We start from the raw sequence: 14,140 nt of genomic DNA, 5'->3' as shown, positions 1-14,140 counted from the left end.
ATATTGTTCCGATACATATCAATTTGATATGTATCGTGAACAATATTGAATTACAATAAAAAGAACTTTATGGAAAAAAGGAATTAATAGAAAAATTGAATTATTTTACAATATCAAACTAGTTCAGTACAATGTATTGCATGGATAATTTTGATGTGTGTTACATACTTCTAATTAGCTTAATTGTTACCTTAATTAATCTTTATTATCTTTCCTCTAGAACTTTAATCATTTTTTTCCTGTCATATTCTCTTCAGCCCTCTTCCCCTCACAACAAGAAGCCAATGAAGAAGAAAAAGCTTCTGAAAGTCAGCAAGGCTGACAAAACCGTGCAGTCCACTTACTACGGGATCGAGGTGACAGGTAACATGACCTGGCAGGGGTGGGAGCCGGGTAAGGAGTACACCAAACAGCTGGTCCTGAGGAACTGCAAGGTCAAGATGGAGAAAATCAAGTACAGGTCAGTGAAAGTAAATTAAAGTGATCTCAAAACCGGTTTAGCCCAAATGAACTCTGAGTGAACAGTTGAGCTATTTTCGCAGGAAACGAAATTTCACAGTACATGCATCTGGTAAAAGGAGGATTTTACTGTGTTTAAAATTTGTTGTTGAAACAATTCTGTATAGAAGTCATACATTGGAAACACATATACACAATGCTATAAATCTGTAGTTGAGCGGTCGCTGCAATAGCTGTGAGGATAGATTTACAAAATTATGATATTTTGTCCAAAAGCTATGTTTTAGTGTGTTTTAGCATAAAGTACCAATTTATCTGTATACTTGTAGCTAAGAATTTGGAGTTGAGTTGGGGTTAAGTGAAACAAAGGCTTAAGCAAATATAAAAAGAAAATTTACATGTACTTACTCATCCTCTGCAGCCTTCCCAGCACCACGTTCTTCCACACCCTGTTCCCCAAGCCTCTGCAGCTGAGCCCAGGCACCAGCTTCTGTCTACCTGTCACCTTCAGGCCGCTGGAGAAGGCTGTGTACGAAGATGCCATAGAATTCTCAACATCTGTAAGTAATACTAAATTTTGCATCATATGTTGCATCATACCTGAACTCATGTTCCGGATCAAGTGATATTTTACGGTGTCACATGGGCATGTACTTGAATCACACAGGCTTCATTACCCTGCTGTATATTTCATAGTTTTGATTTGAATGATTGTGAAAAGGGGTTCTTAAAAGATGTGAAAATAATTAATGTCAGTGGACAAAAACACTGAAAATTCTGGAAAATTTTCTGTTAACTTAAGGAGAGAGCTCGAACTGTTTTGTATGAAGAGGATGTATTAGTTGTGATGCCATCAGAGTAATTTTGGACTTGGTGACAAATATACTGGAGATACAATAGAAGAAATAGTCTTCTCTGTGACCAAGTTTCACTGTTTTTATTCCCTATTGTAGGAGGGAAAGTTCACTATCCCTCTGAAGGCCATTCTGCCCCAGGAGAGCCTGTCTATGCCAGAGGCGATCAACCTGGGGACCTGTGCTGCCTATGATGCTGTCAACGCCACGTTTGAGCTGAAAAATTTAAGGTAAATGTCTAGGTTTTATTACTCTCATAATTCTGCCATTACACATGTATGACTTGAAAATAAGCTTAGTTTAAGAAAAAGTGTTCATGATTCTCAGTTCACCTACTGAAAATTGTTTCATTTTTTCAGCATTATACCATTAGGTTTCTAACATTTTCTATTGTTGCAGTGAACTGGAAACACCCTTCAAATGGAATGTTGCATCAGCATTTACCATTGAGCCTGCTTCAGGAACCCTGCCCCCACACGGGGCATGTACTGTCAGAGTCACATTCAAACCTATGGTGAGACTTTTGTACTTTATCCATCTTACCCCTTCATCTTTATTGTATAATTTATGAAGCAGTAAAAAGTTCCTGCATGAAGTTTTAAGATCATGGACTGTGATGTTACAAAATCCTTTAAATTATCTTTTTCAGGGTGCGATGGTCTATGATGCAGTAGCAGTGTGCAACTATGGTCCAGAAAACGTCTACTTTGGTACAGTCAAGCTGGAGGGCATTGGTAAGACTACTATTACTAAAACCTGTTTCCTTGCATTGGTAGTTGTGGTGAGTTGTAGTAGCAGTAGTATATATATATATATGTATCAAACTTTTAAGAAAGATTGGGGGAAGGGTAGCAACTTGTTGGGGGCTATCAGCAAGATAATACTGAGAATGCAAATTTATTTTGAATGGGTAGAGAAGTGCTGACAGTGTACATATATAGCTGGTTTTCTCATACTTTGCAAGTGTGCATGCAATGTCACTTTTAATTGCTGTTTTATTGGTTTTTACAGGCAAATTTCCACACATTGTTGTGAAGACAGAAGGGAAAGATACGCAGACCTTTGGCGCGACTGCAGAAACACTGGTGGACTTTGGCACCGTTCCTGTTGGCAAGGCTGTAGAGAAATGGGTGGAGCTTCAAAACCTGTCACCTGTTAGTACCACACTTCTGTTAGAGTGCTTGTGTCACCAATACGCTAAAGTTCAAGCGTTCTTGTCTGCATTCAGTGAACTTAGATGTTTCTGCAAAATGTACTCTCTCTGACGTTAATAAGCATTGAACATTACAAATCATATATCTATCTGTATTTTTTTTTACTCCTGTCGCCAGGCAGTCAAGCTAAATTTCATCCTTGCTTTAACAGAGCACAGCAGCCAGTTTGGAACCTGGCACCACAGTTTGAACACAGAATGAACATTATACGCAATTGAAACTTCTTACAATGTATGCTTTCCCTATGATGTCATTCACGCTGTGAAAATATGAGTTGTAAGGTTGCATGTTCACTAACATAGGAAGGGTATATATCTTGTACAAACATGTAATGTATTCATTGATGTAAGGAACATTGCATTTTAGTGCCATTGGGGGCACAAGCACTTTAGATTTGTGTTGTTAGTATTTTATCTATTTTTTCATTATCAGTACAGATTGCATTTCAAAAGCAACAACGACTGTTTCTGACAAAATCTGTTAATATTTTCCTTCAGGTCAAAGCGGCCTTCAAGGTGAACCATCCCGAGGCCAGCTCCCGCATCGATACCGTGTTCTCCGTAGGTGTGAAGGAAGGGACCGCGCCTCCCCTCAGCTCCTGTAAAATCCCTCTCATCTTCAGGCCTGAGCTGGTGGGGGAGACGTCCATGGACTACCTGAATGTTGTGGCCATCGGCAACATTAGCAAAGCTGTGATCAAATGTGTGGGCAAGGCTAGAGGTATGTCAATTCTTCCATTCTCCTATACAGAGCCTTGCCATGATTTTAATGCTTTTCTAAACTGGGTTATGGGCGTGGGATCTAACCACCTGTCAGCCAATCATAGGATTGGTTTTACCAGAAGAAAACATTTAGATAATTCTTTGATTTTCAGGCTTCATATACTTGTGTGGCATCATTTCTGTGGGTTTGGAAGAAAATGTTCCACACATTTCAAAGTGTTTTCTCATCTGAAGAAGAAGGCTAGTGGTGCGTACCGGTCCGCCGAACCGGACTTGGACTTGCTATAACTTTCGGTTCAAGTCCGGTTAAAACCGGAACGTAAAAAACCGGTTCTTGGACTTGCCAAAAACTAGCATTTATGTATGTTCTATTTTTTGTTGTAAATCATCTAAAACCGTCCATAGATCGAGAAATTTGTGCCGAAAAAGGGCGAAAAACATCGCGTATATCGACGGCCATTAGTGACACGCGAAATCTCGCCAATCATCGCAAGTTCTCGCAACTGCTCGCGAGATCTGCGAGACGTAACATGACGTAAGGGGAAACTGATGATGTGATTGGCTTAGACACAGCGGCGTGGTTTGTTTCGCCGCCATAATGGAAATTTCCGAGCAGAGCTTTGTTTGATTTTCTGCGTCACGGGTCAGGTCAACACAATGCCGCGGGGCTTTATATCCAGTAAGCCTAGTAAGGTGTGGGATTATATGACGAAACTGCCGCAAGATACTGCTAGATGCAACCTGTGCAAGAAAGTCGCCGCGTGTTCTGGCGGTACATCGAACATGGCCAGGCACTTGAGGAGAAACCACAAGATAGAAACAACGCCGCATGCGGCATCGGCCACATTGGCGGCGATGTTTGGTGAGCCAAACAACAACGATCGAGGTAAGCATTTTTGGGGCATATTTTCAGTTCAGGGAATACTAGATAGTAGTAGATACACCGGTAAAAATTGGCATTTTCAGCATAAGTTGTAGCATATTGCGATTGTGTTGCATAGGGTAGATATTAGCTGTACGAGCCATTTTTACAGGTTTGCCTTTTAGTCTGCATATTAATTAGCAAAGCCTGTTCAATTTTTAATATTTTTACTTTTTATAGAACACAGTAATATATATATATATTGTGTAGTGTCACAGTGTGTACCAATGGTAAAGTATAATTATTCTAACGACCTGGTCCCAAAACCAAGCAGATGTGCTGCATCATGTGCATAAGAACACTGCATTTTTTATTCATAAATATATGTGATAATTTTTGTAATCACTATTTTTATTGCTGGCTTGGCAAAGGGTTATGGGGAAAACAGTCTGCATCATTTGCAAAATGTGCCTTTTTAGTCCAGTGTTATGTGGAGAGCAAAGTAATGTACCTAGTTTCTAGGACTAGTAAAAGTTAAAGCCAAAGATTAACTATTTCTTGTATTAGTTACAGAGTAAGTCTACTCTATCACAGAGTAACTACTATTGCTACCAATTCATGAATATGCTTCGGTTCAGTTACTTCAATGGGTTAATCAAATACTTTTTACTTTTAGGCTCAGCCCAGCCCCTGCCTCCGTGTGCCACACAGTCCCCACCTGCTGCATCACACACTGCCACTAGGCCCACCACTGCTAGTAGTAGTGCTGGCACTGCTGAGAAACCTGCGTTACCGTCGCTCGACTCACTCCTGGAAGATTCATCAGCACCTTCAACATCTTCTAGTGCCACTGTTGCCAGCGGACCCAGCAGCAATGTAACACCTTTTAGCCTAGCCAAACTCAACAAGTTGCCTGCAGAAAAACAGCACAAGATTACGGGCAGGCTTTGCCACTACATTGTTAAGTCCCTTCGGCCATTTTCAGTTGTAGACGACCCATACTTTTGGGCGGTTGTAAATGAGCTGAACAAGAACTACCAGATGCCAAATCGTGGAGAAGTCTCGGAACGATTCATCCCCAAAATGTATGAGTCTGCACTGCTGAACTTGAAGTCTGAGTTGGCACACGTTGATTTTGCAGGTTTAACTGGAGATGGCTGGACGTCCCGAGTGGCGGACCACTACATGACTTTGACCATCCACTATCTTCACAACTGGGAGCTGAAAGCTAAGGTGCTACAGACACTAAAGACGGAGGTCTCCCAAACCGGAGAGAACATAGCAGTGGAGATAAAATCTTGCCTTGAAGACTTCGGTCTGATGGGCAAGATCGAAGTCATGACCACGGACAATGCCCCAGCTATGATTAATGCCACAAGCGCTGCGGGCATTGCACTGTCTATGGGATGTTTTGCGCACACACTAAACCTGTCCACACAAAAGGCAATGGACGTGCCAACTGTTGTCACCAACTCACCATGCTGTCAGTGATAAGGCCAATTGTGACATATTTCCGTAACTCCAGTATCGGTAAGATCGTCCTTAAGGACAAGCAGGCATTGCTTGCCAAGCCAGGGCACAACCTCTTGCAAGATTGCAAGACTAGATGGAATAGCTCCTACCTGATGGTCGAACGATTCGTAGAGCAGTATCCAGCGCTAGTTGCAGCAACCCTTGATGATCGACTCAAGAAGAAGGATACCTTTAGGAAGCTGCAACGTTGCACAGAGAAGGACTTAGACAGAATGGAACAATTCCTGGAGGTGTTAAAGCTTCCGTACAAGGTCACTGTGGCGATGTCATCTGAGAAACGTGCAACATCGGGTCAAGTACTCCCGATGATTCAAAAGCTACAAACAAACCTGGCAGAAAAGAAGGAAGATGAGAAGTTCACTAAGGACTTAAAAGCCGCCATCAGAAATGATTTGGCCAAGAGATACCAGCACGAAGGAAGAAGAGAATTCCTGCAGGAAGCCACAGCCCTCGATCCGAGGTTCAAGGATGCCTCAGTGGTCACTGAAGATGTGTGGGAACGGATAACAAACAAAATCGAAGTTATCCAGGCCCAAGTACAGGTGAAGAAAGAAGCTGAGGATGAAGGAGACATGCCACAGCCACAACAGATCAAACAGAAATCACGGGATGGTCTAAGTGACACTGACACTGACACACCACTTGCTAAGAAGGCAAAGCTGACGGCCATGGAAGAAATATTCAAAGATGAAGATGAAGTTGTGGTGACCCACGTTGAGCCACCCCTGCCAGTCCGACTGCGTATTCAACAGGAGATCCTGAAGTATAAAGTCATGCCAAAGCTGAAATCAACAGATGATGCAGTTGCTTTCTGGAGGGGGAAAACAGATGAGCTGCCATTGCTCAGTACAACCGCAAGGAAGTATCTGGTTGTTCCCGGTACTAGTGTGCCAAGCGAGCGCATATTCAGTACAGCCGGAGATATCGTGTCTGCTGAACGAGCAACACTGGACCCAGAAAATGTAAACATGTTGCTGTTCTTAAACAAGAACACATAGAGTCATAGACTGTTTAATGTTTATTGTGTTCAAGAATGTATGGAAAGTTGGGTTGTAGAACTTGTAGTATTGTAGAACTAGAAGGACATTACTAGTAGTACAAAATTGTATGCACTTATAGATTAGAAACGTATAAAGTCATGCCAAAGCTGAAATCAACAGATGATGCAGTTGCTTTCTGGAGGGGGAAAGCAGACGAGCTGCCATTGCTCAGTACAATCGCAAGGAAGTATCTGGTTGTTCCTGGTACTAGTGTGCCAAGCGAGCGCATTTTCAGTACAGCCGGAGTCTGGAGATATCGTGTCTGCCGAACGAGCAACACTGGACCCAGAAAATGTTAAACAAGAACACATAGAGTCATAGACTGTTTAATGTTTATTGTGTTCAAGAATGTATAGAAAGTTGGGTTGTAGAACTTGTAGTATTGTAGAAGGACATTACTAGTACAAAATTGTATGCACTAATAGATTAGAAACAGAACAGTCAATAAACCAAACCTATTTGATTTGATTTTGAGGCTTCTTTCACATTGTTTATTGATAATTAGTATTACAATAAGTCGTTCGCTTCAGATACTCATACAAGCCGTGGATTCAGGTCCGGACTTATAAGTCCGGACCTGAACCTGAGTCTATGGACTCGAGTCCGAACCTGAACCTGAAAGTGAGCTCAGGTACGCACCACTAAAGAAGGCTAAAAAGAATCACTATCATTATGTCTAAGATGTATGTTTTTAATATGCATTTTATTCAAAGCAAAAATACAAGCAATGTTATCATTTACTACTCTAAAATCTCTGTAGCTTTTTTATTGGAGCAAAATTATTCAAAATCTTTTACAAGCTTTTTACAACCTTTTACATGCTTTTTTCCTTGTTTCAGGGCCCAGCGTGTCCATTGGGTCTCAGGCCCTAGCCTTTGGCTGTGTGGATTCGGGCGGTATGGTCACACAGACCTTTAACATCGTGAACGAGACGGATCTGCCGGCATCCTACCAGTTTATGATCGACAGCAGAGAGAGTGTGTTCAAGTTTGAGCATGTATCAGGAGTTCTTCCTCCACAAGGCCTTCACAAAGTCATAGTCCACTTCTGTCCAGTCCACCCTATCAACTACTACAGGAGGGTCTCCTGTCTTGTCCACAATCATGTGAGTAATAGACTATCAGATGTATTCTACAGAAGTCTTTGACATCTGCAACTGTATCTGTATAACTGGTATAGCTGTATTTACAGTTAGATGTGTAAAGGTTAGGTGTGACAGGTCGTTCAGTGTAAGTGGTTTGGCCTTTTGCAGGTTCTTCGTCGTCGTCGTCGTCGTATCCATTTTTGATTATTATATATTATTAGTCATAACTCTTAATTTCAGAATCCCTTGTATGTGGACATGAATGGCACCTGTCACACTGACCATCAGCACAACCACTGTTGAGAAATACTGGTTATATAGATACAGATTTCACTGTGGTAACTCATTTAGATCTTCACATATTATCGTTCATAACAACGAGTAACTCTTTATTCCAGGATCCCTTGTATGTGGACATGATTGGCACCTGTCACACTGAACTCGTCAAGCCGGCTGTTCTGCACCTGCACCACCTGGAGCGGTACCAGAAACACGTGGAGCGAGGATTCTCCATCTTCCCGCCAGAACTGCTGAATAACCTGGTGAAGGAGAACAAGCTGCAGCTGGACAAGACTGGAGCACTCATGCTGAAGGAGGTAACGGTTTTACAGCTATCATGTTGAGAGGGGTCAAAATTCCTTTTTGGGATAAGATGCACTGGAGCATCTAAACTACAAGACTTATGTGCGCAGAAAAGATGCGTGAAGATGGGTTCACATTATTAAGAGTGCTGGTATGTAAAGATATTTTTGTTATTGCTTGCAACTGTGCCTACCTAAGTGCTCTGGAGTGGATGACTATGTTCTGTGTTTCTTCACATCTTACATGTCTTGTGTGTGTCTACTTGTCTCAATGTATTCCTACGTGATTGTACCTTTCATGCCTACTGAAGGACTTTGTGTTAGATGAAACTGGTGAAGTTGTGCTGAAAGAGGTAACGTTCAAGAGATTACAACACAATTACAACTACCAAGGAATTCATGACTGGGTTTGCATATTGCAATTTGTTTACAGTCAATTTATATTGTCCAACAGTCAATTTATATTGGAAACAGAGCATTCGGTTAATTGTTCAGTCATTGACTTGTTACTTTTTGTTTTCAACAGAAGTGTATACAAGTGTACAAAGCATGACGCTTTTTTATTACCTAGTAGTACAATGTGGCTTTGCTACTGCTCCCTTATTTAGTCAAGCACACTGATTCACCCCTTCTCTGGATAAATATATTGGGTTCTTTTATGTCATAAATATCATGTCAACTCACATCTGACTTTCCTCTGTCCTATGTTTTGCATGTTGTGCACACCTTTATGTGTCTGATATTCTCTTACAAATTGCTCAAGGACTACACTGACAAAACAAATTGACTTAAGTTAAGCCTGTAAGCCTGTACACTGACATGTTTGCATATATGTTAGTTTGAAAAAAAAACTACTTTTTAACAACAAAATAAAGGAACTCTATTCTTCTCTTCCATAAGGCCGAAGCTGTGGAGCCCTTCACCCACCCACCCTTCCATCCCTCTCCGATGACGGAATTCTTCGACGACGGACACTACAGCGACATCACGTACTCCGTCCGCCATGTCAGTTCAGACATCCACCAGGCCGACTTCGGTCGCTGCACCAACTTCAAGAAGATCCCGTCGCAAGTCGTCCACCTGACCAATCACACCAAGGGAAAGATCACCGTATATTGGATGTGCCGGAACAGCAACATATTCTCGGTCACGCCGCAAACGTGCGACATACCTTCAGAGGGGGCGACGTCTTTCCGCGTGACCTTCGCGCCGGATGCTGAGGACCAATTTTTCGGTGCCGAACTGGAATGCTTCGCCTTCTACAAAAGCATGAGGGACTTCAAGCTTGTGGAGGACAAATCTTTCTGCCCGCCGTGGTGCCTTACACTGACGTGCATCGGCCACACGTTCAAGGTCGGAAAGGAAACGTTCCTCCCACGCTTCACCCTGGATTCCAAACGGGTCGTCTTTCCCGCTGTGAACCCAAACGAGAGCACCTACCGGACGGCTCTTCTCGCAAACCACAGCGACACTCCCATTCAGTACGTCTTCAGCCAAGACGAGACAAAGACGTTCACGATCAAGCCGTCCAAGGGGCTCATCCCGCCAAAGTCGCACCAGCTGTATGCCCTGAGGATGCTCCCAGCTGTGGCAGATACGTACAAGTACCAGCTACCCTGTAGGATGAATGATAATGACAAGCACATGCATGAGGTCACCTTGGTGGGGTCTGCGGAGTCAGCTGAGGTGTATCTACCCTCCCAGGTAAGTCTGAATCCTAAAGATATCTTAAGTTAATGATGTGATTGAAAAAGGGATACTTTTAGGGTAAGGAATGAATCCATTTTTTAAAACAGAGGTATTGTTCAAGGCCCAGATTCAAGGTGGCAGGATATGAGGAGTAAAATGGTGTAGCTGGAGACTTGTAGGATGGAATTGGCCAGGGTCCAAAGTTGTTTCTGCGGGCCTTGGCTTAGCCCAGGACCAAAGACCTGCATGTAGGCATAAAAAGATTTATGGGAAATCCACATGATCACCCATTAACAGAATAGGTCAATTTTTAATGATCTGATTTATCAACCAGCTTAAGGGAGTTAGATAGGCAAAAAAAAACCTCAACAGGACAAGAGTTGAGAATAAAACAAATTCACAACAAGTCTCATGGAGGTATCAGATCTTTGACTTCTTGTTTGAAATTCTTATCTTGTCTTTTCTTTCATGGCAGGGAGAGATCTTCTTCAAGAGTACGAGCATCGGCACAACCACCGTCCAGAAGTACTGCCTCAAGAACACCTCAAGGCTGCCGGTCAAGTTTGAGTGGCGTCTCAACAGCGATGACAGGAAGAGTCTTGCTGTCGAGCCCACCACGGGAACTATTCTTCCTAGTGAGGAGCAGGTGTGGATGATGTTGTTGATTGTTTACTTATATTACTTATTAAGCACCTCTTCCGATGAATGGTTCAGAGCAATTCAGTTAGCCTGTCTAGTGGTATGCCAGCCTGTTGGTAAAGCCACCCAAAAAAAATTATCAAGGATAATGTCAATTTAACAGGAACAAAATTCAGGTAGTCAGATTGAAATGTTGTTTAATGTTGCAGAAGACTGGAGAAAACATTTGATGATTACATTTGCATTACCAATATGGTAATAGTAAACTAATTTGCATGTTTGAAAATCTTTGAAATTATGCTTATTATTCCACAAACTTTGAATTGAAACTGGATAACAATACAAAACTGACAATTCTAAATGTCATTTTTCAGGAACACACATGGATGTTCTCACCTTCAACTGAGACCAAATATGTCCTTAAGCCAACCCTCATTGCCATGACAACAAGCCCTACAGGTGCCATCGGGGAGAAGAGGAAATACCTACTGAGAGTTATTGGGGAGGGCAGTGCTGGCAACATACAGGTATGGGTAGTAGTGAATTCACTATGATAGTAAATACTTTTAGTAAGATTAGATGTTGTACTGTACTGTAACATGCATTGGCATAATACCGGTAGTAAGACTTATACCGGTAGATTAAAAATACTGGAACTTAAAGAGATCTACACATGCAACAATAGTTATTTCTGAGCTGTGCACACTTCAGACATCTAGGTGTCCAATACACCATTTACAAAGCATCGATAACAATGCATTCGAAGACAACAAGGCCAAAAGTTTTCAGTATACTTTTTTTTAAATTTCGGGGTAGGCAGCTCGTCGTGGGACGAACACACTGTCACATTCATTGCCAAATTTATATAGATCATAATTACACATGCTCACGGCACAAGACGAACATGATTCAACAACAATCTTGAATTTCTGTTGGTGACCTACAACTCATGTAAAAGTGTGAAGAACCGTTGCATAATAGCCCGGATCTACGACTGAATGGGCAAAATTGAACGTACGCAGCCATTTTCCCGCCAATTTTATATCTACGCTAGCAGTGAAGTGTTACGTCATAGCGGTTGTGACGGACAGAAGTTAAATGAAAATTCTTGACAGTATACGTCCGTTTTCTCATGACATTTTGTATGCTCATGCAGGTTTATGTTTTATGCATTTACTGACAGAAAAGGAAGGAACATCAGAGGATGTATAATTGTACATAGCGGCAGTTAATTGTGCCGTGTTTCTTCCTACCGGTATTTTGTACCCCCTCCCAACCACGCGCCCGTTCGCCGTGTAATTCCGCGGCGTGTTACAATTACAATATTACGCTTTTAGCAGGACAAGAGTGGCAGAAAAGTTACACAGAAGAAGTGGCAAGGGTAACCTATAACAGCAACATGTAACTGGAGAAAATGATGCGTTGACAATTTGTCAACTCAGTATGGCTAGAGAAATCGTCGTAAACGTACCGGTATTATGATAATAGATGTTATACGTAATGGAAATACAAACCTATCTGCAAAGACTATTATTGGCATCATTGTGTAAAGTTAGATAAAGCATATATCAAGTATCAAGTATTGTATTTGTTCAGATGTAGTGTGAAATTGTTAAGAAAGAACTTTCAGCAAAATGGTTTACTGAAAAATATCAAATGTGTGGGCAACTTAGAATTATTAGAAATGTAGCTTCCACAATCAAGTATCCATTCATCCATTCATTCGTTCATTCATTCATTCTTTTGTTTTTCTATTCCAAACAACAGGCTGAACAGAAAGAGATTGACCTCCAAACCGTACTTGTCGGTAGTTCCGTCTCCAAGGAGATAGTTCTGTACAACGACAACAGCTGCACGCTGCACTACAAACTCATCGTGTTCCAGACTATCTCTGGTACCGCTAACGACGAGGCGGCCAACAGGGATAGGATAGGTACGACAACTTTTGTAAACTTGTATATTGTCAATGGAGGTTATATATATAGCTTGCATTAGCAGTAGATTTGTAGCATATTTTCAAACTCCTTATGATAGTAAATTACAATATTTGCTTGCAAACAGCTCCAATTTCCACAAATAATATCAGATATCTGGAGCTCGAGCAAAAATCAAAACCTTCTTCCACAGCGCCTGCGCACCAACCCCAATGATATTTTGTGTTGCCATGGCAACAGGCATAGCTTACAAAATTCAGTTAGAACAGGTTTGAAGTTAGAACCGGTTTGAACTGGTCAGAACCAGCTAGAACCGGTTACAACAAGTTATTACCGGTCAGAACCAGTTTGAACCGGTCAGAACCAGTTTGAACCGGTCAGAACCAGTTTAAACCGGTCAAAACCAAATTAACCGGTCAGAACCAGTTAGAACCGGTACAAACCGGTCAGAACCAGGTTGAACCAATCAGAACCAGTTTGAACCGGTCAGAACCAGTTAGAACCGGTCAGAACCGGTTTGAACCAGTTAGAACCGGCCTGAACCAGTTTGAAGCGGTTAGAACCGGTCAGAACCAGTTAGAACCGGTCAGAACCGGTTTGAACCGGTCAGAACCAGTTTGAACCGGTCAGAATGAGTTTGAACCGGTCAGAACCAGTTAGAACCGGTCAGAACTGGTTTGAACCGGTCAGAACCGGTTTGAACCTGTTAGAACCGGTTTGAACCGGTTTGAACCAGTTTGAACCAGTTAGAACCGGTCAGAACCGGTCAGAACCAGTTTGGACTGGTCAGAACCAGTTTGAACCGATTAGAACCAGTTTGAACCGGTTAGAACCAGTTAGAACTTTTCAAATTTTTCGACACCCACTTGGGAAATGGTTGATACAAGACTTTGGTCGTAAAGTAAAGTCGTATCTCAAAAGAAACCCCCCATCCCACCCAAAAAACTAATTTGCACCAGTTAGAACCAGTCTGAACAGTTAGAACCGGTTTGTACCAGTTAGAACCGGTTTGTACCAGTTAGAACTGGTCGGAACCAGTTTGAACCGGTTAGAACAAGTTAGAACCGGTCAGAACCAGTTAGAACCGGTTTGAACCTGTTAGAACCGGTCAGAACCAGTTTGAACCGGTTAGAACAAGTTAGATCCGGTTAGAACTGGTTTGAACCAGTTTGAACCGTTTGAACCTTCAGAACTAGTTTGAACCGGTTCTGACCAGTTTGAACCGGTCAAAACCGGTTTGAACCAGTTAGAACCGGTCGGAACCAGTTTGAACCGGTTAGAACAAGTTAGAACCGGTCAGAACTGGTTTGAACCAGTTTGAACCAGTTTGAACCTTCAGAACCAGTTTGAACCGGTTCTGACCAGTTTGAACCGGTTTGAACCAGTTAGAACCAGTTTGAACCGGTCAGAACCAGTTTGAACCGGTTTTAACCAGTTAGAACCGGTTTGAACCAGTTAGAACCGGTCGGAAACAGTTTGAACCGGTTTGAACCAGTTAGAACCGGTTAGAACCAGTTTGAACCGGTTAG

General features: G+C 42.1%; 1 protein-coding gene across 1 annotated transcript in view; it reads left to right on the top strand.

Annotated features, from left to right (window-relative positions):
* Positions 1-14,140, top strand: part of LOC118405406 (cilia- and flagella-associated protein 65-like) — a 29,205-nt gene that overhangs the window by 1,545 nt on the left and 13,520 nt on the right. Inside the window, exons 3-16 of the mRNA XM_035804905.1 lie at positions 258-460; positions 881-1,019; positions 1,413-1,543; positions 1,713-1,827; positions 1,963-2,047; positions 2,325-2,467; positions 3,025-3,247; positions 7,524-7,789; positions 8,167-8,386; positions 8,674-8,702; positions 9,250-10,053; positions 10,514-10,684; positions 11,052-11,204; positions 12,445-12,610. Coding sequence (XP_035660798.1) covers positions 258-460; positions 881-1,019; positions 1,413-1,543; positions 1,713-1,827; positions 1,963-2,047; positions 2,325-2,467; positions 3,025-3,247; positions 7,524-7,789; positions 8,167-8,386; positions 8,674-8,702; positions 9,250-10,053; positions 10,514-10,684; positions 11,052-11,204; positions 12,445-12,610 — 2,848 coding nt within the window. The remainder of the gene's footprint in view (positions 1-257; positions 461-880; positions 1,020-1,412; positions 1,544-1,712; positions 1,828-1,962; positions 2,048-2,324; positions 2,468-3,024; positions 3,248-7,523; positions 7,790-8,166; positions 8,387-8,673; positions 8,703-9,249; positions 10,054-10,513; positions 10,685-11,051; positions 11,205-12,444; positions 12,611-14,140) is intronic.

The sequence above is a fragment of the Branchiostoma floridae genome, chromosome 18 (assembly GCF_000003815.2).
Source record: "Branchiostoma floridae strain S238N-H82 chromosome 18, Bfl_VNyyK, whole genome shotgun sequence".
In the NCBI taxonomy this organism is placed as follows: Eukaryota; Metazoa; Chordata; class Leptocardii; order Amphioxiformes; family Branchiostomatidae; genus Branchiostoma; species Branchiostoma floridae.
Note: the sequence above shows the minus strand (reverse complement) of the source record. Positions and strands in the feature narration are given on the sequence as shown.